Source organism: Bos indicus, chromosome 25, assembly GCF_029378745.1.
Source record: "Bos indicus isolate NIAB-ARS_2022 breed Sahiwal x Tharparkar chromosome 25, NIAB-ARS_B.indTharparkar_mat_pri_1.0, whole genome shotgun sequence".
Lineage (NCBI taxonomy): Eukaryota > Metazoa > Chordata > Mammalia > Artiodactyla > Bovidae > Bos > Bos indicus.
Window position 1 is genome coordinate 21254553 of NC_091784.1, and position 26346 is coordinate 21280898.

The 26346-nt window shown below is 45.2% G+C and overlaps 1 protein-coding gene across 1 annotated transcript in view; it reads left to right on the forward strand.

Annotated features, from left to right (window-relative positions):
* Positions 1–26346, forward strand: part of OTOA (otoancorin) — a 79470-nt gene that overhangs the window by 34749 nt on the left and 18375 nt on the right. The window contains exons 13-22 of the mRNA XM_070779794.1: positions 1656–1871; positions 3655–3822; positions 4575–4715; positions 7915–7973; positions 8151–8268; positions 11506–11579; positions 14270–14405; positions 15367–15557; positions 17301–17394; positions 22576–22705. Of these exons, the coding sequence (XP_070635895.1) occupies positions 1656–1871; positions 3655–3822; positions 4575–4715; positions 7915–7973; positions 8151–8268; positions 11506–11579; positions 14270–14405; positions 15367–15557; positions 17301–17394; positions 22576–22705 (1327 nt within the window). The remainder of the gene's footprint in view (positions 1–1655; positions 1872–3654; positions 3823–4574; positions 4716–7914; positions 7974–8150; positions 8269–11505; positions 11580–14269; positions 14406–15366; positions 15558–17300; positions 17395–22575; positions 22706–26346) is intronic.

Genomic DNA, 26346 nt, shown 5'->3' on the forward strand with positions numbered 1-26346 from the left:
TGATGTGCAGGCTTCTCATAGCTGTGGCTCTCTTGATGTGGAGGACGGGTTCTAGGCCTGTGGGCTCAGAAGTTGCGGCTGCCAGGCTCTAGAGCAAAGCTCAGTAGTTGTAGCACATGGGCTTAGTTGCTCTGCAGCGTGTAGGATCTGCCCCGACCAGGGATTGAACCCTAGTCTCCTGCATTGGTAGGAGGATTCTTTACCACTGAGCCACCAGGGAAGCCCCTTTCTCACTTCTTTTTGTGTTTCTCATTTTCTAAATGGGAAAGATGACATGAGAGCAATATTCAAGAAAATTTTGGTAACATCATCAGTTATTCCACAGCAGTTTTTCACACATCACCAAATCCTCAGTCCCATTTGACATTTGACACTATAGGCATTTTGTTGGTCAGTGCATATTTTTGTTTTCCAGGAAAAGAATCCTTCCCAAGTAAGCTCAAGCAAAAATAAGAAAATAGGTGTAATTTAGGGCCACAGGGACAGTTGTGACCAAGAAGAAAGTTCGGTGCAATTAGATATGAGAGAACCCTTTGTCTCATTTGGATCAATAGTTCTTACCCCGAGGGTGCATCAGAATCAGCTGGAGGGCTTGTTAGAAACAGCTTAATAAATACCTGACTCAGGAGGGCTGGGGTGGAACCTGAGATGTTGCATTTCCAACTCTCCAGGTGATGCTGAAACTACTGGTTAAGCCCCACACGTTGGGAGCCACTGCTGTAGGCCTTTTGCAGATGTGGAAGCTGATCTCTAGGGGAGGGGAGCTGCTGAGTTTGGAGAAAACCAGCTGTGATAGCTGTCTCTTTCACTTTACTCTGCTGCCCCCCAGTGGCCATCTGGAATACTTGCGTACACGCCTCTGACATGACTACGTGATTCATGCAAATTCAGGTGTTAAAACACAAACCGTTCTGTTGTTGTTGTTGTTTTTGTATAGAGGTCACATTACAACAGATAAATTGATCACCTTCTTTACTGAAAGCAGTTGGGAAACACACTTGACTATAACTGGACAGGCATGTTATAAAAAATAAGGGAATCACAAAAACGTGAAAACTTGTAAGACATAATTTTAAATGAAAAATTTTAAATAGAGTAGAAAGTTGCATTTCTGTTCCTGTTACACCTATATAAAGACTAGATACCATAGTTTATTTATATAGGCATAATAAATTTTGTTAACATAAACACCCAATTACTAACCATAGTACTTTTTTTGAGGTAGAGTTTTCAGGAGACTTTTACTGTTGAGAATTATTTTTACACATTTATATATTATCATAAAGCTTCCCTGGATATTTCATAAAAGAAAAGCGGCCATATAGACAGGATGTAGAGTTCAAGGTCACAAAAAAAAATGTAGATGCTACAGGAATGTGGTGGAGTTATGAGTGAACAAAATTTCCTTCTGCCATGCTTTAAGGTTGATTTAATAACAAATTAATATTTAAATGAAGCATAGAGTGAATTTGAGCATAGGAAGGTCAAGGCCAGAGGAGGTGGCACTTTCAGCGGGGTGACTCATGGTCTGGCCTCAGCAGGAGCCCCCTTCCTTTGGATGAGCAGGGAGGGGGAGGGTGCACGCTGGGGTGTAGTCTGAAGGAGCCGCCTTCCTGCTTGCTGTCGACTCTCACCCTGGCTTGCTCCCTTTCTAGCTCAAAGCTGAGCTCCTGGAAATTGCCACGGAGAACCAGACCCTCAATGAGACTCTGGGCTCTTTGTCAGATGCGGTCGTGGGCTTGACCCACAGTCAGCTGGAATCCCTCTCCCCTGAGGCTGTGCACAGTGCCATCTCAACCCTCAACCAGGTCTCGGGCTGGGCCAGGAGCCAGGTCATCATCTTGTCTGCCAAATACCTGGCCCACCAGAAGGTCAGTTGGAGCTTTGGACTCTGTTTTAATGGCCCAAGACCGAAGGGCTGGTTATAGACCTGCAGCAGGGACAGCCAATTGGTAAGAAGACGGTGCCGAAGAAGGCTACCTGGGTGCCAATCCTTGGTCTCCCATGTGTGACAGTGTCTGCTGTGTGACAGTGTCTGCTGCGTGACAGTGGGAAACTGACAACTTCTCCTTGCCTCACTTTCCCTCTTTGTAACATGGGGATAACAGTAGCTCCTATACCATAGGTTTATGTGAGTCAGTACACAGGAAGAGGTTGGACAACACGTGACCTAGAGTCCAAGCTCGTGAGTGTTAGCTATCACTGAGTTAATCATTTAACCTTCCCAACAACCCTATTAGGTCAGTAATGTTATAACCTCCATTTTCTAGGCCATTCATATGAGGCACAGAGCGTATAAGGGAATTGCCAAGGCCACATGAGAGGGACAGGGCTGGGATTGAACCCAGGGCATCTGGCTTCAGAGCCCACTTGTTTCATTCCCATGCTGACTGCCTCTATCATGGCGCCATGACCACTGCCCACTCATTCTCCTTTCTGACTCAAGGCTAAGGGTAGACCATCCATCTTGTCCCTTCAAGACTTCTGGTGACTTTAGTTTGAAGGCTTTGCAGACCTTCTGTTTTGACTGGGGCCACCTAAGTCCACTCTGTGAATGTGATTTTAGAGCGCTGAGGGAGACAGTCTTGTTCCTCCCAGCCCTGGACCGAGTGGCTTTTCCCTTTCCTGGCATCCAACTCTTCTTACAGAGGAATGAGGTGACTTTTGCTAAGAAGCCAAGTGCTCAAAAGTCTGCTCTCCTTCAGGACAGTAAGAGGCTGTTCATTCTACATGGAATAGCTCAAGGAAACCACTCAACTGGTTTTTTTTTTTTTAAAACCAATAAAATTTTCTGATTATATTACATTTAGCCTCTTTACTCCAAAGGAGGGGTTGGGAAACAGGCATGATTTCTGTTAAGGTGTCCAGCTACGGTCATATTTTTTTTAATATATATAAAATATCAGATTCACATCCTAAAATGCTTCTTTAATTCACCTCAAAGCTGCCACGTGAAGATAGATGAGTGCGGGGCTTTGCTGTGTCAGTTGCCTGATGGGTGACATACGGAGGGCAGCAGGCTTCTCCTGGTCCCATGAGAGGGGTGGGCAGGGCAGACAGAGACGCCGTGACCCACCCCAAGGTTCTTGCCCATTGCTGCCACTGTGGGTACTGCCTGATGTTCAGGTGTGTTTTTTTTTTTTTTTTTTTAAATAAAGCAGAAACACTAATTTGGATTTTTATAGGATCCCCCCAATTTTTAAATCTCGTCAGCTAGATCAGATTACACCAGAGAGCCCATTGCCTGGTCAAAGGTGGCATATGGGTCACTGTGCTGTGCTTAGTCGCTCAGTCATGTCCAACTCTTCATGACCCCATGGACTGCAGCCCACCAGGCTCCTCTGTCCATGGGGTTTCTCCAGGCAAGAATACTGGAGTGGGCTGCCTTGCCCTCCTCCACTGCTTTTTATTAATTCTGCTGTGGCCTCGGATGGCATAGTGATTACCCCAGCGGCACGGTTACCTGTGTGTTGTGTTTTGATACTTAAGTCTCTTTCCTGATAGAAGGAGGAGGGTCTGGGAGGGCAGCTTGTGTCTTGCTCACAGTGGTGCCCCAGCGCCCCTCCCGACACCCAGCCTGCAGTGGGGCCTGGTACACGCCCTTGAGGTGCAGCCCCGAGGCTGGTCCTCACCCTCCCTTGCCGGCGCCCCCAGGTGCTGTCCTTCTACAACATCAGTCAGATGGGCGTGCTGCTGGCTGGGGTCGGCACGCAGGCCTTCCACGCCATGGACCGCAGGGACCTCATGCAGCTCCTGAGAAGCGCCACCTCCCTGCACGTGTCCGACTTGTCACCTGCCCAGCAGCACGCTGTCCTGAGCAAGGTGAGAGGAAGATGTCTGGTCCGCAACCCCTGGGGCTCTCAGGCGTGTGGTTTTGGGACTTTGTGAGGGGGCTCTGTCTTTGGGTGGGGTTGTTCTAAGCCTGGAGAATGCCTTCTTCTGATGCCCACCTCCCCTCCTTTCCAGAAAGTGCCTCTGGGTTGAACCTGATTCTCCCCAGACCCTGGTGCTGTCCCCAGCCAGCTGAATCCGAAACACTTTTCTTCAGTTGGATTTCTTGCTGTCATAATGTTTTAGGGGTTTGGTTTTCAAATGTGGAAATGAATCCTGAATTCCCCTAGTGCTTCAGAAAGGCCCCCCTTTCCTGTTCCAAAGCCATGTCCACATTTCTCGCTCTCACTTGCAGTGGGTCTTCTGGGCATCATATCCTGTTGGACCTGCCATGTCTAATTGCACAGTCTGCTAAGAAAGAAACTCAAAGGGTTGGGCCTAAAATACCAATACCTTGCAGATAGCTAGCTGTAGCTCTTGTGGTTAAAGGGTGTGGGTTTTGGAATACGACAGAATTGGGCTTGAATCTCACATTATCAACTTTCAGCCAATTACTCATTAAGCTTTGGTTTTCTTACCTGTAAAATGGGGATAAGGACTGTCCCCACCTCATTGGGTTGCTGAGCAGATCTGGTGGGACTTATTGCCCGTGAAGCACCCAACTGATGCAGCCCCTGGCCCTCACCCAACACTCAGTCCATTCTCTGCAAAGTTGTTATTATGTTTCTTCTCACTTTTGACAGGTGATGGAAGCAGGAGATACTGCCTCTGGCATTGTCAAAATACAGGGCGCTTTCTTTAAGGAAGTGTCTCTCTTTGATTTATGGAGGGAACCTGGATTCAACTCCACAGTCCTGAAGGAAAAGGAGATCCGGAGGAGTCAGGTACGACTGCAACGCCCAGAGGTGGTGCCTGGACTTCTGATTGTCTTGTGGGAAAGGTCTGTTCTAAGGTTAACTTGGTACTTGGTAAAACAAACTTATTTCTGTGTGATTAAACTCATGAACTTGGGCATACTCCGGGAGATGGTGGTAAGGGACAGGGAAGCCCGGTGTGCTGTGGTCATGGGCTTGGGAAGAGTCAGACATGACTTGGTGACTGAACAACAGCAACAAACTCAGGAGGCAGAATAGTGTTCAGTTCAGTCGCTCAGTAGTGTCCAACTCTTTGCAACCCCATGAATCGCAGCACGCCAGGCCTCCCTGTCCATCACCAACTCCCGAAGTTCACCCAGACTCACGTCCATCGAGTCAGTGATGCCATCCAGCCATCTCATCCTCTGTCGTCCCCTTTTCCTCCTGCCCCCAATCCCTCCCAGCATCAGAGTCTTTTCCAATGAGTCAACTCTTCGCATGAGGTGGCCAAAGTACTGGAGTTTCAGCTTTAGCATCATTCCTTCCAAAGAAATCCCAGGGATCTCCTTCAGAATGGACTGGTTGGATCTCCTTGCAGTCCAAGGGACTCTCAAGAGTCTTCTCCAACACCTCAGTTCAAAAGCATCAATTCTTCAGCGCTCAGCCTTCTTCACAGTCCAACTCTCACATCTATACATGACCACAGGAAAAACTATAGCCTTGACTAGATGGACTTTTGTTGGCAAAGTAATGTCTCTGCTTTTGAATATGCTATTTAGGTTGGTCATAACTTTCCTTCCAAGGAATAAGCGTTTTTTAATTTCATGGCTGCAGTCACCATCTGCAGTGATTTTGAAGCCCAAAAAAATAAAGTCTGACACTGTTTCCACTGTTTCCGCATCTATTTCCCATGAAGTGGTGGGACCGGATGCCATGATCTTTGTTTTCTGAATGTTGAGCTTTAAGCCAACTTTTTCACTCTCCTCTTTCACTTTCATCAAGAGGCTTTTTAGTTCCTCTTCACTTTCTGCCATAAGGGTGGTGTCATCTGCATATCTGAGCTTATTGATATTTCTCCCGGCAATCTTGATTCCAGCTTGTGTTTCTTCCAGTCCAGCGTTTCTCATGATGTACTCTGCATATAAGTTAAATAAGCAGGATAACAATATACAGCCTTGACGTACTCCTTTTCCTATTTGGAACCAGTCTGTTGTTCCATGTCCAGTTCTAAATGTTGCTTCCTAATCTGCATACAGATTTCTCAAGAGGCAGATCAGGTGGTCTGGTATTCCCATCTCTTTCAGAATTTTCCAGTTTATTGTGATCCACACAGTCAAAGGCTTTGGCATAGTCAATAAAGCAGAAATAGATGTTTTTCTGGAACTCTCTTGCTTTTTCTATGATCCAGCGGATGTTGGCAATTTGATCTCTGGTTCCTCTGCCTTTTCTAAAACCAGCTTGAACATCTGGAAGTTCACAGTTCACATATTGCTGAAGCCTGGCTTGGAGAATTTTGAGCATTACTTTACTAGCATGTGAGATGAGTGCAATTGTGTGGTAGTTTGAGCATTCTTTGGCATTGCCTTTCTTTGGGATTGGAATGAAAACTGACCTTTTCCAGTCCTGTGGCCACTGCTGAGTTTTCCAAATTTGCTGGCATATTGAGTGCAGCACTTTCACAGCATCGTCTTTCAGGATTTGAAAGAGCTCAACTGGAATTCCGTCACCTCCACTAGCTTTGTTCGTAGTGATGCTTTCTAAGGCCCACTTGACTTCATATTCCAGGATGTCTGGCTCTAGGTCAGTGATCACACCATCGTGATTATCGGGGTCGTGAAGATCTTTTTTGTGTTAAGTTAGATGAAACCCAAGTGTGAATTCCCGGGCTACTGTTGATTAACTTTGGGGTCACTGCTTCTCCTCCCATGGCCTCAGTTTTCTCATCTGCAAAATGGGGCTCATTCCTCATGAGACTCTGCTGGGCATGCACTGCACATGAGAGCGGTTACTACTGGGGCTGCCTGGGGAGCGTTGTGCTGTGGAGGCCCTTGAACGCCCTCTCACTTGCATTCATTCATTCGTTCATAGTGTTTATGGAGCCCCTGGCCACTTCTCTGCCCTCTCAGGTGCCAGGTGCTGTTCATGGTCCTGGGGACACGGAAGTGAAGGGAGCTTCCTTCCTAATAAGGGAGACAGTACAGAAGATCAGTAGTTAAATGTATGCACTGATACCTGTTGCCTCTTCTTCTTCTTTTTTTTTTTGGTCCCTCTGCAAGGCTTGTGGGATGTAAGTTCCCCAACCAGGGATCGAACCTGGGTCTTTGGCAATGACAGCGTGGCATCCTAACCACTGGTACTCCAGGGAATAAATGTGTGCCCTGTTAGATGATAGATGCTGATGAGTGCTAAGGAGACAGTAAGCCAGGGGAGGAGGCAGGGGTTCTAGGGGGTGGGGAGTGAGCTGTTTAGACAGGCGACTTCCTGAGCGCAGAGAGGTTGAAGGGGCCATGAATTCTTACCTACAGCATGTAGGATCTAGTTCCCTGATCAGGGATTGAACCCAGGCACCCTGCACTGGGAGCGTGGAGTCTTGACTCCTGGACCACCAGGGAAGACCCAGGAGATTCTTCATCTATGGAACTTTCTAGCCCATCCTGGTCTAGTCATCGTCAGTTTTACTTCCTGGAATGGTGTGTGTTCGGGAACCAGCAGGTGGGCATGAAATAGGGGCTGCAGGGGGTCCTCAACTGGGCAGCGGCTTCTCTGAGCACAGGAAGTAAACCTCCCACCTCACTGCCTTGACTTGGCTCCTCGTTCACCTCCTGGACCACCTGGGGTGTGAGAGCATGGGCTCTGCAATCACAGGACACCAGCTCAGATCCCAGCTCAGCCGCTTAGCGACTGTGTGAAAGTGAAAGTGAAAGTGACGCTTAGTCGTGTCTGACTTTTTGGAATGCTGCTTCCAGGCTCCTCCATTCATGGGATTTTCCAGGCGAGAATACTGGAGTGGGTTGCCATTTCTTTCTCCAGAGGGTCTTCCTGACCCAGGGATGGAACTCGAGCCTCCCGCATTGCAGGCAGACTCTGAGCCACCAGGGAATTCCCGCAAGTGTGTGGTTCTAGGTAAATAACAAAGCTTCCATTTTCCCATCTGTGAAATGGGAGCATAGGACTCAGGACGATGGCCCATGAGTGGTCCATCAATGTGGCAATCATTCTTTTCCCTCAGGCCTTGTTCCTGTTTGAGCTTCTGTCAAAGACGACCAGGAGACCTGAGGAGCTCCTGAGGTGAGCCTGGGGCTGACGAGCCCTCTGCAGTCTCCTTCTCCAGGAGCCTAATTCCCCCGGAGGGAGAGTCGGACATCCTGCCCGCAGTGGGTGTCGGATCGGATCTGCCTGCTCTTGCTCCTTCTTTCCTCCTCCCTGCTGCCCCTTTCTCCTGGGCCCCCTTGTCTAATTTTCTAGTGCAGGGCAGCTGCTCAAAGGTGTGACGTGCCCCCACATTGACGCTATGAGCGCCGACTCCTTTCTGGCTCATTTCCAGTATTTCGAGAACAACTTCTCTCTGCTTTCACCATATCAGGTACCATCAAAGCCCTTCCCTGCTTCTCATTCTCTCTCCCTACCCCGGTCACCGGGTGGATTAACTGTGGTGTCTTAAGATACTCGTGCCAGGATTACTGATGCAGGTGATGATATGGGGCCAAGTATTGAGCCAGCTTTTCTCTAATTTCTGTTTTAAAAGCTCCACATACCCATGCCTCTGCAGCCAGAGTCTCAGCAGACGGGCTATTCTATACCCAGGTGTGAACCTCAGATTTCAGCTGGCAAGTAGACCATTTTTGCACGTTTACAACTATGTTCTCCTGGGAGTGCTAGTCACACCCTCATCTACCTTTCTATTCTTGCCAGGGGTAGCCTGGCATGGGAACAGTCCTCTGGGAGAATTTAATTTTTCATTTAGAACTTCACTTTCCAAACAGTTAAGGAGACTCTTTAACTCTTTGGGGAGACCAGAAGCAGTGCCTGATTTTCACTATATCTAAATAAGTGAAAACAGGCCTGGGAAAGCAGCGTTTGGACTTGGAGTGTAAGCAGTGAGCTGTATAGTGTCTGAGAGGGTGAGCACGTGGCCTGTGCATTTCAGATCTGAATGAAATGTTTCCAAGCAATAACATTTTCTTTTTTTTTCCCCCCACTTCTATATATTTTTATTTTTTATTATTTTAAAAAATCTTTTATTTTTTCTTTTTCTTTTTTAAATAATGGAAGTATGATAACACATTTCCAAGGAGACTTGAAAAATACTGAACAAAGTCACACAGAGTTCCACTATATATTACAATTATTTTTTTAAGTAGATAATTTCAGATTGGAGTTTCTATATCAAACTCTCAAATATTAATAGAATGAATAGGCAGAAAGTTTATAGTAGACCTGAAAAGCATTATGAACCAATTCAACGTAATTAAGATTTATACAATTTTCACACAACAGCAGGATATAGATTCTATTCAAGTTCTTGTAGACTATAAACCAGGAGACACTGGAACATATCCAGGGCCATAAAACAAGGTGCAAACATTTCCTGGTCTAAAGGCATTGAAGCCATACAGGGTTTGTTCTCTTATCACTGTGGAATTGTGTTAGAGATCAATATTAGAAGATATTTGAAAATAATCCACATATTTTCACGTGCAATGTAACATTTACTGAGAAAGCTCTTTGACTTAGCCATTGAAAACCTCAATAAAGTTAAAAGACTGAAAAAACAAAGAGGGTGATTGCAGAGAAGAAAGCATTTAAATGAGAAAATTAATATCAAGGATACTTAAAAAACACCCATGTAGTTGGAAGTTAAATGTCCCACTTTTAAATGATGGGTGTATCTAAGCAGCCATAACAAGGAAAATTTGAAAATATTTGCAACAGAACAAAAATGAAAAGAGAATTTTCTCCCCAAGAGCCAGGAAGGGTAAAGCCAACTATATAATCCTTTGAAATCATTAGAATAATGTGCAAAATTTTAATGAAGCCTGTCATTCCCTCGGATTGTTTATTCTGTCAGTGGTTCTCAAAGCCGAGCTTGCATCAGCACTGCCTGGAAGGCTTGTTTGCTGTGCAGCAAGTTTCAGTTTTGCTGGATGAGCGAGTTGTGATGTGCTGTTCCACACAGCGGAGAAGGCAGTGGCACCCCACTCCAGTACTCTTGCCTGGAAAATCCCATGGGCGGAGGAGCCTGGTGGGCTGCAGTCCATGGGGTCGCTAAGAGTCAGACACGACTGAGCGACTTCACTTTCACTTTTCACTTTCATACATTGAAGAAGGGAATGGCAACCCACTCCAGTGTTCTTGCCTGGCGAATCCCAGGGACAGGGGAGTCTGGTGGGCTGCCGTCTATGGGGTCGCACAGAGTCGGACACGACTGAAGCGACTTAGCAGCAGCAGTTAGCAGTACCGCACAGCACCTGCAGTTCACAATATGGTATCTGCACTTCACAATTTGCTAAGAGGGTTGCTCTCAAGTTATGTGCACTTTCTAAAGAACCAAAGCAAAGGGACAGAAGGACACTTTGGGAGATGCTGGGCACGCCTATTACCCCGACTGTGGTGATGCCTGCCATCACGGATGTTTGCCTGTGCTCGTCTCATCAAAGAGTATGCATTAAATATGTGTAATTCTCTGCATATCGATTATACCTCAGCAAAACTTGAAAAATACAGAGCCCCACTTGCAGAGTTTCCCTGGGGCTCCAGGTACAAAGGTATCAGGTACGAAGCCTGATACCTTTCATTTTGACAGTTCCCTGGTAAGAACCACTGAAATCTACAAAAAGCCTTACCCAGGTAGGGTGGGAAGCAGGTAATTTCTTTAACCTGGACCTTGGCGTGGCTGTCTCCTTCCACTTATCCAACTGATGCAATGGATAGAGTTCAGGCCCGCTTTGAGGAAGACCTGCACCTTCAAATAGGAAGAGATGTCTCCATAAACCTCCTTACCTGACTCTGCCCAGTTCTAAGAACCTTCAGATACCAGTAATTAGAAAATTTGCCTTTATTGTTTATCTTTTTGCTGAAAACACATAATTCTTATAAAACAAAACAATAGAGAGAAAGTAAAATTTCTCCTAGAGCATAGTTTCCAACAAGGGACCATTTGGACATATCTGGAAACACCTTTTTTCATCACACCTGGGGGAGATGCTACTGGCATCTAGGAGGTAGACGCCAGGGATGCTACTTAACCATCCCATGATCCTGAGGACAGTTCCTGCAACATGGATTTATCCTGCCTCAAATGTCAGTCATGTGGCTTCAGAGGTATAACTACAGAGGAAGTTTGCTATTGACTTGGAGAATTTTTGGTATATCTAAAACATATCTACATGTAATTTAAAAAACACAAATAAGCTCATGCCATACACAACGTTCTGTTTAAATGTATATGATACACGCACACATAAATCTACCATATGGAAACAAAATAGTTGCGTAGTATTCCACCATATGACTATACCATAATTTACTTAGTCAGTCCCCTAGTGATGTATCTTAAGGTCACGTCTTGTTTATAGTTATAAAAGAAACTGTGGTGAGCATTCTCAGACTTAAATTTTTGTGGGCATCATGTTCTTGTCCCAGTTTCCTCATCCATAAACTTGGTGTAATAGTGTTACCTACATCTTAGGCTGTTAAAGTGAATGTATAAGTTAATAAGTGAATGCATTCAAAGCACTTAGAACAGTGTCTGACCCACAGAAAGCACAATCTGTGTTTGGTCTTATTGGACTCAATTCCTAGAACTGCTTTCATCTTTCAGGTTAACTGTTTGGCGTGGAAATACTGGGAGGTTTCCAGGTCCTCTATGCCACCCTTCCTCTTGGCTGCACTTCCGTAAGTGAACATCAAGTCCCCCTTTTCGGCAGTATGATTGGTGGGTGTCCCCAAAGCCAAAGTGATTCTCTTTGCCTGGATGTTGGTGATGAACTGGAGGCAAGTAGGGAGTGCCTTCGACTGTTAAATCCTTGAGATCCAGCAAATAAATTCTGAGCCCCACGTTGATGTTTCAGGCAGACTCTCTTGCTTTTTCTTGTTATTTAAAAACCAAAGCCAAGGCAACCTGAGCTTGAATGAGTGAATGCCAGTGAAGCAGGTCACATCTGAGCTGGCCTCATAGCTGGGTCTGGGCAGGGGAATCAGGACTAATGTGAACAGTCGGATTTCTAAGATGAGTGGGTGTTCAGGTCTTGGGGGGCAGCCCTGCTTTTTAAATATGGTCTGGACACAGTTTCTCTCTTTTTCTATTTATTTCCCTCTTCCTTCTCTTGCTGCCATTGTCTTCACTGAATTAAAAATATTTGTTGAGTACTTACTACATACTAAGTTCTAAGAGGTAAGTTAATTTTCCCCTTATAAAAGCCTACATTCTCATGGAGGAAAAACAGACAAGTGTTAAGCTAACTATAATATCAAGTTGATATTTAATTGAAAGTAACAGAACCTTAACTCAAACTGGCTTAGGCAATAAAAGGTAATTTTGTGTTCAGGAAAATCCAGGTGTGGACTTCAGGCATAGCTGGATCCAGGGGCTCAAATGAGAAGGCCAGAGAGGTCAGGGAGGGCTTGTGTGACACTCTGGGATGTTTTGCATTCTGGGCACAGGTTTATGTTTCAGAGAGATCATCATCACGGTCCATAGAGAGGATGGAGTGCAGGGAGCCTGGCTGGAAGGAGAGAGACAGTGGAGGCTTATTTCTATAAACTTGACCTTGGCATGGTTGTTATTCCACATATGGCATGGATATGTTATTCCACATATCCATGTCTCAGCTCAAACAGTACTCCCTTCAGAGGGGTTCCCCTAGCTGTCCCCAGATCATCCTCCATGATAGAGCCATTGAATTTTCTTCCTTCCATTCATTACTAGCTGAAATAATCTGTTTTATTAATTGGTTTCTGTGTTTCTTCCCCCTAGAGAATCCTGAGGGTAGGGACCTGCTGCACATGTCTTATTCATGTTGGTAGTTGGTGCCCAGCACAGTGCTTGGCAGCATGCATGTATGCTAAGTTACTTCAGTTGTGTCCAGCTCTTTGCTAACCTATGGACTGTAGCCCACTAGGCTCCTCTGTCCATGAGATTCTCCAGGCAAGAAGACTGGAGTGAGTTGCAGTGCCCTCCTCCAGGGGATCTTCCTGATCCAGGGATTGAACCCATGTCTCTTTACATCTTCTGTGTTGGCAAGCAGGCTCTTTACCACTAGTGCCACCTGGGAAGTCCTGGCATGCCGCAGATGCTCTATTTATTTGCTGAATGAATGAAAGTGAAGTGTGAAAGTGAAAGTGTTAGTCGCACAGTCATGTCCGACGCTTTGTGACCCCATGAACTGTAGCCTGCCAGGCTCCTCTGTCCATGGAATTATCCAGGCGAGAATACTGGAGTGGGTTGCCATTCCCTTCTCCAGGGTATTTTCCCAACCCAGGGATCGAATCCGTGTATCTCGCATTGCAAGCAGATTCTTTACTGTCTGAGCCAACAGGGAAGCCCTCTGATTGAATGAATGAAAAAATAAATAAGACAGTGACATTAGGAATGGAGAGACAAGAACAGATTTGAGTATTACTGAGGAGCCAGCAAAGAAAGATTTAGGGATAAAGAGATGAAGGAGTCTTGGATGGCAGAGAGAAGGCAGAACATGTTTGAAAGGAGGAGGTTGAATTTGGTATTGGAATAGTGAGGTGGCAGTGATGCCACATGGGTCTTTCTCAACCTTTATTTCATTATTGCCTCCCAAAGGAGAAAAATTTAATTTCTCCATAATGAGAGAAATTATAAGGAGTAAAATTGTGTTGGGTAGGGTTGAGCTTTGGCAGGTCACAAATCACTGCTATAACGAATATTTCCCACCCTCATTCCCTCCCTCTCCCTGAACCAGTTTCTCCCCATTGGGGGAAATATTGCTCCTCTTGAGAATATAAGGTCAAGAGCTTGGAGGAGAGTTCTAAACTCAAACAGTACTCCCTTCAGAGGGGCTTCCCTGGGTGGTCCCCACATCATCCTTCATTATAGAGCCATTTAATTTTCTTCTTTCCATCCATTACTAGCTGAAATAATCTGTGTTATTAACTGGTCTCTTTGCCCTAGAGAATCCTGGGGTTGACAGAATTGGGAGTCATTTCTCTCCCCACTCTCTCCTCATATTTTTCCCTCCACTTTCTATTTCATTTTTGCCTCCTCTTTGTCTCTTTCTTCTTCTGGTTTTTCATTTCCTTTCTTCATATCTCCCCTCAACCAGTCCAGCAGGCAGCTTTTGTCTATGGAGAGCCTGTTCTCATATCCTGCTGTTGGATCAGGGAAGAGGAGCATGATGGGAAACTTGTTTCCACCTGTGAGAGAAGAGCATTATGGGAAGTTTTTTCCTGCCAGTAAAAAAGAAAAATAATGGGTGGGAGGCTTGCTCTCTGCTCAGAGGAGCCAGGACATCACTGGGGAGAACCAATACTTAAGGATCAGCTCTGTGATAAGCTCTTGGGCAAATAGAGAGCAGCCCCTGTTTTCCTTCCCTCATTCTCCCATCTCTCTCCAGGGCTCGCTACCTGGCTTCCATCCCAGCTTCTCAGTGTGTGCCCTTCCTGATCAGCCTGGGGAAGAGTCAGTTGGACTCCTTGGTTTTGGATTCCCACAAAAAAAATTCCATCCTCAAGAAAGTGCAGCAGTGCCTGGTAAGGAAACTCTTCCTGGGTGACACTTTGACTCGTGTCCCTTCCCCTCTGGGGCCTGTGGGCATCCTGGGGAGTCCTCAGAGGAGCTGGCTGGGTTCTCAGGTCTGATATGAGGGCCAGAAGTCTGATTTGTGGGTCTCAAAGCTGGCTCTGAAACCACTGGGTGGGACACTCTTGGCCTCTGGTTCTGGGGACTTCCATTCTGGGGCCTGAATGAGGGGAGGCCGCCCTGGAGGACTGGAAAGAGCACAGTACACAGAGTCTGGGCTCTGGACAAGTCTCTGCCAGTGATTGGTTTTGTGGCTTTGGGCAGGTCACTTCCCATCCTTGAACCTCAGTCTCCTCATCTGTAAAATGGGTACAGTAGCACTTTGTTCCTAGAGCTCTCGAGGACGTGAAATAGGTAATATATTGTTTAATGCAAAGGCTCAAAGGGCCAAGCTGGCAGTTTATTTATCTTGAAAAAGTGGATGATATTAGTACTTGTACAGTTAGTTACTTTGAAGATGAAGAGAGTAAGATCTGGAAACACTTAAAACAGTGCCGAGCACATAGTAAGCACTGAATAAATGTTAGCTATTTTTGGCATTTTGAGAAAGAGCTTTGGAGGCTTTCAAGGGCCTACAAACTTGAAAGTACTGTTACTGCTGTACTCTCATCATAATGGGTACTGAACAATGGGGTGTCCCCAGAGCAGTAACAGTGACAGTGACCACAGCCTCAGTGAATGAGTGCTCCCGATGGACAAGTCTTCTGCCCACACCCACCCCGCACTCCGTGTGGTCGCCCAGACTTCTGAGGCCTACTCCCTTGGAGTGAAATTAGGCCTTGTGTAAGTCCATGGTAGGGTAGGTGGTTCAGATCCTGAAACCTTGGTGAGGTTTGGGGTCAGGAAGTGTTTTATGGGATCACGATCTGGAACCCACTGGGCCTTTCCACCAGCTCCACTTGTCAATTTCAGAGCCACACCATTGCTGACGAGTACACCGTGGACATCCTGGGGAACTTGCTCTGTCACCTGCCAGCAGCCGTCATCCGCCGTGGGTTGTCCCCCAGAGCCTGGGCCACCGCCCTGCGTGGCCTCAGAGACTGCCTGGACCTCAGCCCCCAGCAGAAGGCGGCGCTGAGGCTGAGGCTCCTGGAACAGCATGGGTGAGGAGGGCCCCAGGCTCGGCTCCGGGGCTGGGGTGGGGCTGCTGGCAGAGGGGCCCTCGGCCCTGGCTCTTCCGCCTCAAAGCGGAGTCTCTAACTTGTGATGAGGTTAGATCCTGGGATTTATTCTGGAAACTCGACCTTTCTTCTTTTGGACTTAGATTCCCTGTAAAGTGAGAATGATAGCTCCTCTGCAGGCCTCACCTGGTTGTCACCAATACATCTTGGCTTATGGAAAGGGAAGGAGTCTCAAAAAAGATGGCACTTTATGGGACTTCTCTGGTGGCCTAGTACCATGCTTTGAAGGCAGGGGGAGTGGGTTCAATCCCTGGTTGGGGAACTAAGATCCCACATGCTGTGAGATGCAGCCAAAAAATAAACTTTGAAAAAAAAGATGGCACGTTACAAATGCAAGGAGGTGTTATTATTATTGTTGTTAAAACAACAACAACAATAATAATGCAAATAACTGAGGCACTGTCAGCTCTGGGTGAGTGAGAACTCCCTGGGGGAAAACAGAGCTGTCCTTTCCCATGCAGAATTTTCTGAAGTTAGGTCAGATTTGAGTAGGGCTTAGACATCAGTTAATGGTTAGACAACAAATGTCTTTGGAGTAGTTACTGTGGCCCAGGCACTTAATATTATATAGAGTTTAAGAGCCGGGACTTGGAGCCTGAGTCCTTGGGTTAAATTTTTCTATCACCTACAGCCTGTGTGATCTGGGAAAAGCTACTCAGTCTTTTTGCATTTTATTTTTGCATCTGCAGGATGGGGGCAGCGAGAGTCCCCACAGGGCTGTTGTGACAATTAGCTGAGTTAATGCATGCAAAGGACTTACAATGGTGCCCTGCACGTAGAACTGAGTATTTGACAACTGCTTTATCAGAAGGAATGAAGATTCAGCTGTTATTATTACATGTGTTATTACCTGTTGTCATGGAACTTATAGTTTAATGGGATACTATTGTTAATGAAAGAGATAAAGGGAGTTTTTTTGGCCAGGGATGGTTTGCCTTGGTCTTAGCAGAAGGCTTATCACTGCTAATTAGGCAGATCTCCTTTAGAGATATCACCAGACATCCTTTAGAGATAGTGTGGGGTATGTCCCTGTAGACATTTGTGTCTCCATAAGAACAACAGTGGATCCTGGGTCAGGGCCAGGATCCTGGCAAGTTTTTATTCTGCCAAGTTTGAGAGGAAATTTTATCTTGCTATAGGACAAGACTTATAATGGTAATTATAAAAGGAACAAATATAGCATTACTTTTCTGTTGAGGAAAGGGAGGAAGGAAACACTCTGATGCAAATGAAAGAAATTCAGGAGCTCAATTCACACTAAAAAATGGGAGTTGATCGAGTTTAGAAGTGAATGTGACTTCAGGCATGGCTGGATCCAGGGGCTCGAATGATGTCATCAGGAAAATGTTCCTCCCACCTCTCAGCTCTGTGTTCTTGGGTGTGGCCTTTATTTTCTCCATTTGGTGATAGTATTCGCCTGCAATATCCTTTTTATTGCTAGAGATACCAGAAGAAAGAGAGCTTCTCTCATAGTTCCATCAAAAGTCCCAGGGTGATTCTCACTGGTCAGCCTACATCACATGTCTGTTTTCTTGGTTAGGGATGTGGACCACATGATTGACAGCTTCTCCAGGTATATAGATAACCTTTTCCTAACAGAAAAAGATGCTGCGGGACAAGGGCAACAGCATGATCTTTCCATTTACTGCTTATTCTGTCTCCTAGACTCCCCCAGAACTGGACAGCTGAGACAGCGAAGGATTTGGAATCCTTTCTAGTGATTTTCTCAGGAGATGAATTAAGCTCTGTTGCCACAAAGGTACCTCAATGTTCTGTCTTAGAGAAGGCTGAAGGAGTTTGAAGAAGAGAAAAATGTGGTTAGTTATAGTCGCTTGGATTTGCTGTCAGTTCGTCTTTCTGGAAAGTTCCTCCCTGCCTCAAAGAGCTCAGATGTTTCCAGCTCCACTTCAGGGTGCCCAAGGTTCAGGGAAAGGCAGTGAGGCAGCAGCTAAAGGAACTCTGAGCCTTTCACGTGGCTTCTAGGCAGATGTGTGTGACCTGGGAGCTGTCATTTGGCTGCCACTCTGCTATCCTTGTGCTTCCCACATGCATGCCTGTTGGAGGGCTTACACGCATCAGCACCATATGTACACAACATGTGTGTCCAGCGTGTGCAGTCACATGGGCAAACATATTCGATCCCAAACCAAATCTTAATTGAGCATTGCCTTTGGGTGTAACATTATCCTCGCAGCAACTCCCCAAGAGTTCGACAAGGCCAGGAGGCGTGCCACATTGTCACGTACTAGTCATCTCCTGCTGTGTAACAAAGCTGCACACTCTCAGTGGCATGCAACAGAAAACATTTATTTTTTTGCTGACTGCTCTGTGGGTCTGGGGCTACGAGTCTGCCTCTGGGGCTAGGCTCCCTGGAACCTGTTTTTCTTGCTGTGGAAATTTGAAACTCTACAAAAGGGAGGGCAAAGTGCAGTTCTCTTTAAAGCCTGGGCTGGATGAAATGTAACTACTAACTGTTACATTTCACTAGCCAAAGTAAGTTATATGATCAAGCCCACCTTAGTGGGGCAGGGAATTTCCTCCATGCAGGTGGAGGGTGGGGTAGGAGGGGATGTGCTGAACAAGAGTCAGATAGACTGCAAAGCATCTCCACACACTTTCATTCTCCGTACGCACACACGTAAGATGTACGTTGTCATACTCGCTCAGGGTACCCAAATACCTCGCATGTCACCCAGATTCACATAAGAACAGCAACATTCCGGTGTCCAGTCACGGTAAAATCTTCTCTTGGGGTGTCCAAACCCAGAGTCATAAGCAGCAGATGCATGTGTCTTATAAGCTTATCTAACTTTTTTAAAAATCAATTTTTAAAATTGAAAAAGTTTTGTATCAACATAGTTAAAATCTCAGAAACACAATGTGTGATTTAAAAAAAAGTTTCAAAAAATACATACAGTAGGATACTAAGTAAATAAATACTAGTTAGATTAATTTTAAGCACATTCAAAACAATTCCATATGTAAGAGAAGTTTAAAAGTGCATGAGAATGGTTAATTATCAAATACTGAATTTGCAGTGAGAGTTACTTCTGGGGAAGGAGGGAGGCCTAGGATGAGCTATTGGTTATATTTGTGATGTTTTAGTTTTTAATCTGGGTTGTGGGCATGTGGATGTTTTGTGGTATTATTCTTTTTTGTTTTTCTTCTGTCACTCAGTCGTGTCTGACTCTTTGTGACCCCATGAACTGCAGCGCGCCAGGCTTCCCTGTCCTTTACTGTCTTCCTGAGTTTGCTCAAACTCATGCCCATTGAGTTGATGATGCCATCCGACCATCTCATCCTCTATCATCCGCTTCTCCTCCTGCCTTCAGTCTTTCCCAGCATCAGGGTCTTTTCCAGTGAGTTGGCTCTTCACATCAGATGACCAAGTTATTGGAGCTTCAGCTTCAGCATCAGTCCTTCCAGTGAATATTCAGGATTTATTTCTTTTAGGATTGACTGATTTGATCTCCTTGCTGTCCAAAGGACTCGCAAGTCTTTTCCAACACCATAGTTCAAAAGCATCAAATTTTTGGTGCTTGGCCTTCTTAATGGCCCAACTCTCACATCCATACATGACTACTGAAAAAACCATAGCTTTGACTAGATGGACCTTTGTCGGCAAAGTAATGTCTCTGCTTTTTAATATGCTATCCAGGTTTGTCATAGCTTTTCTTCCAAGCAGCAAGTGTCTTTTAATTTCATGGCTGCAGTCACTGTCTGCAGTGATTTTGAAGCCCAAGAAAATAAAGTCTGTCACTGTTTCCATTTTTTTCCCCATGTATTTGCCATGAAGTGATGGGACTGGATGTCATGATCTTCGGTTTGTGAATGTTGAGTTTTAAGGCAGCTTTTTCACTCTCTTTCACCTTCATCAAGAAGCTCTTTAGTTCCTCTTTGCTTTCTGCTATTAAGGTGGTATAATCTGCATATCTGAGGTTGTTGATATTTCTTCCAGCAGTCTTATTCTACTTTTAGTTTTAATGACTGAAGTGTTAATAGAACAAGAAATACATACTTGGGTTAGAAAAATCCCAAATACATCAAAGGCTACAGAATGTGAAGTTTCTGGCTCTGTGTTTCTGGGTCCCCAGCCTCTCTCATCAATGGTAGTTGCTCTTCCTAGATTCTTCTGCATCCTTTATGAAATATCCTCCTCCTCCCTTTAAAAATACAAAATGGAAAATACTCTGCTGTGTAATCTCCTGTTAAAAGTTAACTGTTTATCTTAGAGCAGCCGCTCGTGACCTTAACTGCATATGGGAAGCTGCTGCTGTGTCACTTCAGTCATGTCCGACTCTGTGTGACCCCAGAGATGGCAGCCCACCAGGCTCCCCCGTCCCTGGGATTCTCCAGGCAAGAACATTGGAGTGGGTTGCCATTTCCTTCTCCAATATGGGAAGCACCAGGGAACTAAAATGGACAGATACATGGCCCGACCCTAGACCAATGGTCTCGAATCTCTAGGGTGGGGCCTGAGTGTGAATTTCCCAGGTGCTTCTAACCTACAACCTGGACTGGGAACTACTGGCTTAGACTGTAACTCTGATTCTGAAAATTAGAATAGAAGGAGGAACTACATATAACCTGGTGACTTTTGGGACACACGCAACTGCAGGGGAGAGTTTGATGAATTCTCTGGACTCTTGGACAGATTTACCAATAATATCCCGAGTCTTGAAAAAGTGTATCAGCTCTGGATAAGACATGGCACCTTTCTTAGGGCAACTAGAAGCCCCCTCATTGCTAGTCTTTACCTCGAACTCAGAGATAACTCTTTTCTCCTCCTTTTATACATGTATATTTTAATGAAAATTGAAAAACAGTACAACCCCAAAAGAGACAGGCATGCATACATTTTTATAGATATTTTCAGGTGGTAATGATACACCGTCTAATAGTCCCATAGAGAAATAAGTACGCATAATTCCTACATCTTGGCTAGCATTAGGTATTATCACTTTATTTTATTTCTTACAATCTGATGGGTGAAAGCTATATATACGAACATGTATTGGATTAGCACTGAGGTTGGATATCATTTTATATGACTCTTTGTAGAGACTAGGTTAGTTGGGCTAGGAATTAAATTTATATGAGAAGCTGCTACAAGCACACCACAGAGATATTGTGGGTTGGGTTACTGACCACCACAATCAAGTGAGTATTGCAATACATTGAGTCACATGGATTTTTTTATTTTTTGGTTTCCAAGTGCATAGGAAAGTTATGTTTAATGATGCTAAAGCTGAAACTCCAGTATTTTGGCCACCTCACGTGAAGAATTGATTCATTGGAAAAGACCCTGATGCTGGGAGGGATTGGGGGCAGGAGGAGAAGGGGACGACAGGGGATGAGATGGCTGGATGGCATCACTGACTTGATGGACGTGAGTCTGAGTGAACTCCGGGAGTTGGTGATGGACAGGGAGGCCTGGCGTGCTGCGATTCATGGGGTCGCAAAGAGTCGGACACGACTGAGCGACTGAACTGAACTGAACTGAATAACTAATTAGAGAGTCTATAACTCCATTGCTAACACTAGCAAGGGGGTACTCTTTCTGTCCCCTTCTGATCCCTATGTCAGAAGCTTTCTGTATCTCCTTTATACTTTAATAAAACTTTATTGCACAAAAGCTCTGAGTGATCAAGCCTCGTCTCTGGCCCCGGATTGAATTCTTCTCCTCCGGAGGCCAAAAATCCTGGCGTTTTTGCATGGGTCAGCAACAACCTTTCATAGAGAAGGCTTCTTTTCTTAAACCTCATGGACCAACTTCTGCTAGCTTCAATCTTTCCCCCGCAACTTCCTCACCTCTCTCAGCCTCTCAGTTCTTCATAGAATTGAAGGTTGGACTTTGCTCTGGATTAGGCTTTGGCTTAAAAGAATGTTGTGGTTGGTTTGATCTTCTATCCGGACCACTGAAGGGCTTTCCAGGTGGCGCTAGTGGTAAAGAACCCACCTTCCACTGCAGGAGACATAAGAGAAGCAGGTTTGATCCCTGGATCAGGAGGATTCCCGGAAGGATGGCATGGTGACCCACTCCAGCATTCCTGCCTAGAGAATCTCCATGGACAGAGGAGCCTGGCAGGCTACAGTCCATGGGGTTGCAAAGAGTCGGACACGACTGAAGTGACTTCATGCATACACCAGACCACTAAAACTTTCCACATCAGCAATAAGACTTTGTGGTTTCTTATCATCTGTGTGTTCACTAAGCAGGACTTTTTATTTGCTTCAAGAACTTTTCATTTGCATGCACGATTTCATTTAACTGTTTGGTGCAAGAGGCCTAGCTTTCAGCCTGTCTCAGCTTTTGACATGCTTTCCTTACTAAGCTTAATCATTTCTAGGTTTTAAAGTGAGACTTATGACTCTTCTGTTCACTCTGACACTTAAAGGCCATCGTCAGGTTACTAACTGACCTGATTTCAATATTGTTGTGTCTCAGAGAATATGAAGGTGTGAGGAGAGGGAGAGAGATGGGAATAGCTCATTGGTAGAGCAGTCAGAACACACACTACATTTATCAGTCAAGGTCACTGTCTGATAAAGGTGTGGTTTGTGGTGCCCCAATTATAATAGTAACATCAAGGGTCATGGATCACAGATCACCGTAACAAATATAGTAATGATGAAAAAGTGCGAAATATTGTGAAAATTACCAAAATGTGACACAGAGACTTGAAATGAACAAATGCTGTTGGCAAAATGGTGGTGATTGATTTGCTCATCACAGAGTTACCACAAACCTTCAACATGTAAAAATGCAGTACTGCAATGCAATAAAAAGTGCAATGAAACGATGCATGCCTGTATAAAGAAAAAACAAAACAATGGAGGCAACACAGCAGTGTTCCACTTTACACTCTGATTTAAGTCTCTGTTTAATGTGCTTTAATTATTATTCGTTCCTCGTCCATCATCTTTTCTGCCCACATAGTTTCCTGACATCCTTCAACAAACAGCTTCCAAGATGGCCGGGACTTTGCCCCCTAAAGAATTCCTCCAGGCTGTGTTTGAATCTGTTCGGAACAGCAGTGCGGAGAAGCCCAGCTCTGACCCCAGTCCTGGTGAGTGTTTCTGGAGTATCTGAGTCCGTGTCTGGCAGCGGTGTTTTGGCTGAGTTCCTGGCATCAGGCGGACTCCTTGTCCCAGGGACTGGATGTAGTGTTTGCAAAACAATGAGTAGCAAAAATCCACAGGGCAAAAATTACATCTCTGTAAAGTGATTTGAAATCATATCGTGTTCTCATCAGTTAGGCCAGTAGGTTTAATGGGTGAACATGTGCAACAAACATTTCAGAACAATTGATTTAAGGGCCAAAATGTCTGTGTGACTGTGAGTTGCTGTGCTGGGACCAGGCTGACTGGATTTGAACCCTGGGGCTGCTACTTGTGGGCTGTGTGACTTTGGGTAAACTCCCCAACCTCTCTGTGCCTCATGTTTCATCCTCTGTAAAATGAGGGTAATGAAAGCCCCTACCTCACTAGATTATTGTGAAGACTGGTGGGTTTAAACCTATGAAAGTGAAGTTGCTCAATCGTGTCCGACTCTTTGCAGCCCCATGGACTATACAGTCCATGGAATTCTCCAGGCCAGAACACTGAAGTGGGTATCCGTTCCCTTCTCTAGGGGATCTTCCCAACCCAGGGATCAAACCCAGATCTCCCGCATTGCAAGTGGATTCTTTACCAGCTGAGCTACCAGGGAAGCCCCTTAAACATCCTATAAACCTATAAACATGTCCACAACAGTGCCTGGCACGTAGGAAATGCTCAGTAAGTATTAGATATTAATACGTGTTATTGTACACCTATTAAGCTTAGACTTGTGCCCAGCAGGAGGAGACAAAGTTAACCAGACCCAAGAGTAATTGTAATAATGATAGTTGACAATCCATGCTGACTTTTTGTTTCCTGCAACAAGTAATTTTTGAGCACTGACTACGTGAACAAAATAGAAATCCCTGCCGTCATAGAGCTTATTTTCAAATGGTGGCAGGGGCGGGGTGGGGGTGGGGTTGTCAGACAATAAATTGCAGATATAAGTGAAATATGAAGTGTGTTGTGTGATAAGTATCCTGAAGGAAAATTTGTTTCTTCTCTATGTCTATCTATGTCTGTATTCCTGCTTGCAAATAGGTTCTTCTGTACCATTTTTCTAGATCCCACACATGTGTGTTAACACATGATATTTGTTTTTCTCTTTTTCAGTCTATATGACAGTCTCTGGGTCCATCTGTGTCTCTGCAAATGGCTCAATTTCATTCCTTTTTTATGGCTAATATTCCATTGTATATATGTGCCACATCTTCTTTATCCATTCCTCTGTTGATGGACATTTAGGTTGCTTCCAAGGGGAAAGAGGGGCTAGGAAGAATTGGGAGATTGGGCTTGACATATATACACTACTATGTGTAAAATAGGTAACTAATAAGAACCTACTGTGTAGTTCAGGGAACTCTGCTTGGTGCTCTGGGGTGACCTGAGTGGGAAAGAAATCAAAAAAAGAGGGGAGATAAATATATGTAGCAGATATATATCTCAGATTCATTTTGCTGTATAGCAGAAACCAACACAGCATTGTAAGGTAACTATCCTCCAATGAAATTTTTTTAAGAAGAAGGAAATTAAAGCAAGGACAGGTGTCAGAGAGTGTGGGGTGCAGGGTTGTAATCTGAAAGGAGATTGGTTAAGGAAGGTTTCACTAAGGTGACACTTGAGGAAAGACTCAAGGGAGTTGGGAGCGGGGCCAGTGGACATGTGAAGTTAGCGTCTGCAGACAGGAGTGGACAGGACTGGGGGAGGAAGGAGACATGAAGGGCGGTGTGTCTGGAGTGGAGCCTTGTCTCCCTGTAGAGGAGATCTTAAGGTGAGGGTTTCATGGGGCAGCAAGCACGGCAGCATCACGGTCAGATTGATGCTCACCTTGGGTCCTCACCTCTGTCCTATGGGGTGGGTGGCATGGTTCCTCCCACTTTCTTAACAAAGGAAATGAAGTTTCAAGAGACTCAGAGATTCGGCCAAAGTCTCAGAGCTAGTAAATGGCAGCTCTTGGAACTGAACCCAAAGCAGCTGAAGATCACCACTAGCCCCCACGGCCCTCACGGCCCAACAGTCCAGTTGTCACAAGCTCCTCCTGTGTCCGTGGCTATGAGAAAGTAAGACTTTTCTTACCCGGGGAGGAGGCCCTTACCTCCAGTGCTTAGTTGGCATTTTCTTTGGTTGGTTCTGGGTATTAATTGCTGCTGTGATTGTAGTAACTAATGGATTAGCAGAACTGCTACTTGGTTTCACTTCGGTAAATTTTGTGTGTGTGTGTTGATTCATTCAACAAATATTTGCTGAATACCTACTATGTGCCAGGCCCTAGTCTAAGCCCTGGAAACATAGCAGTGATAAGCACAAATCCCTGCTGTACTTTAAAACCATTCTTTTCTCCTCAATTCCGTACTTTTACTGGATCCTGCTTTCATTGGAAAGTGGGGCCAAGGGGGTCTGGGAGAGACAGGTCTTTTATCTTCTACAAGTGGGCTGTGATAAAGATGTTTGAGCACCAGACGTGTACCTTTGACCTGGTGCAGTTTTCCCTCTTGATTGACGTCCAATGAATTTCCATCGAAGATGCAGTGAGAGGGATGTGGCCACAGGGCTCAAGAAATGTCCAGCCCTGGGTGGTGCTGGTAAGTCTGTGAGCATCAGGGGTTGTCAGCTACTAAGATGGGAAATCCAGGACTCTTCTTAAGACAAGGGGCCTGGTTTTCTCTTAGGCTATGCACATCTGGGGCAGCTAAGGCAGTATCTCATTTGTGTATTGGTGAGTAAATGGTTTGACTAGGTAAGGTTAAGCTTATTCAAAGACTGACACGGATGGGTTTCTCCTGTTGCCAAGGAAAATGTAACAGACCCATTTCTTGTCTGTCCTGGGATGGGAAGGCCACAGCCTCTACCAAGACTTTTATGGCAGGTGGGTCATCTTCCCTTTCCACACTTAGATAGGAGCACATCTTCCTCATAATTCTGGAAGCCCTAACTCTAACTCTGGATTGCAAACTCATATGCATGGGGTGGCTATGACAGGTAGTATAAGTAATAAAAATGGCTAACATGTATTGAGTGCTTACTGTATACTTGGCTTTACATGTAATGATATGTTTAGTCCTCGCAAAAATTCTATAAAGTATTCAAAATTTTAATCCTCATTTTATAGACTAGGAGTACGAGGCACAGAGGGGTTAAGTAGCTTTGGATTTGAATCTAAAGCCAGAACTGTTCACCAGAGTGAATAGCTCCTACTGCCCAGTCAGAGGGATGCAAAGCTTCTACTGTGTGTGTGGGGCTTTGTACAGAGTTAACAAGACACGGCAGAAGTTTAATTCAAACTGGTCCCTGGTGCCTGAGCTCAGCTTCTACCCTACACCGCTTCTCTTGGGTAAATCTACTTGGAGAAGAACATTACTCACTTCAATAAAGAAGTAGACTCAGGGAATTCCCTGGCAGTCCAGTGGTTGGGACTCTGTGCTTTCATTGCAGGGGGCCTGGGTTCGATCCCAAGTCGGGGAATGAAGATCCCACAGGCCTCACAGCCAGAAATAAATAAATGAAAATAAAGTTACTGAAACCAGTGATCATGGGGGGCGGGGGAGGAGGAAAGACTCACATTTCCTGAAATTCCCTTTCGTCTGTTCCTTCTCCATGTCACCCATTCCTC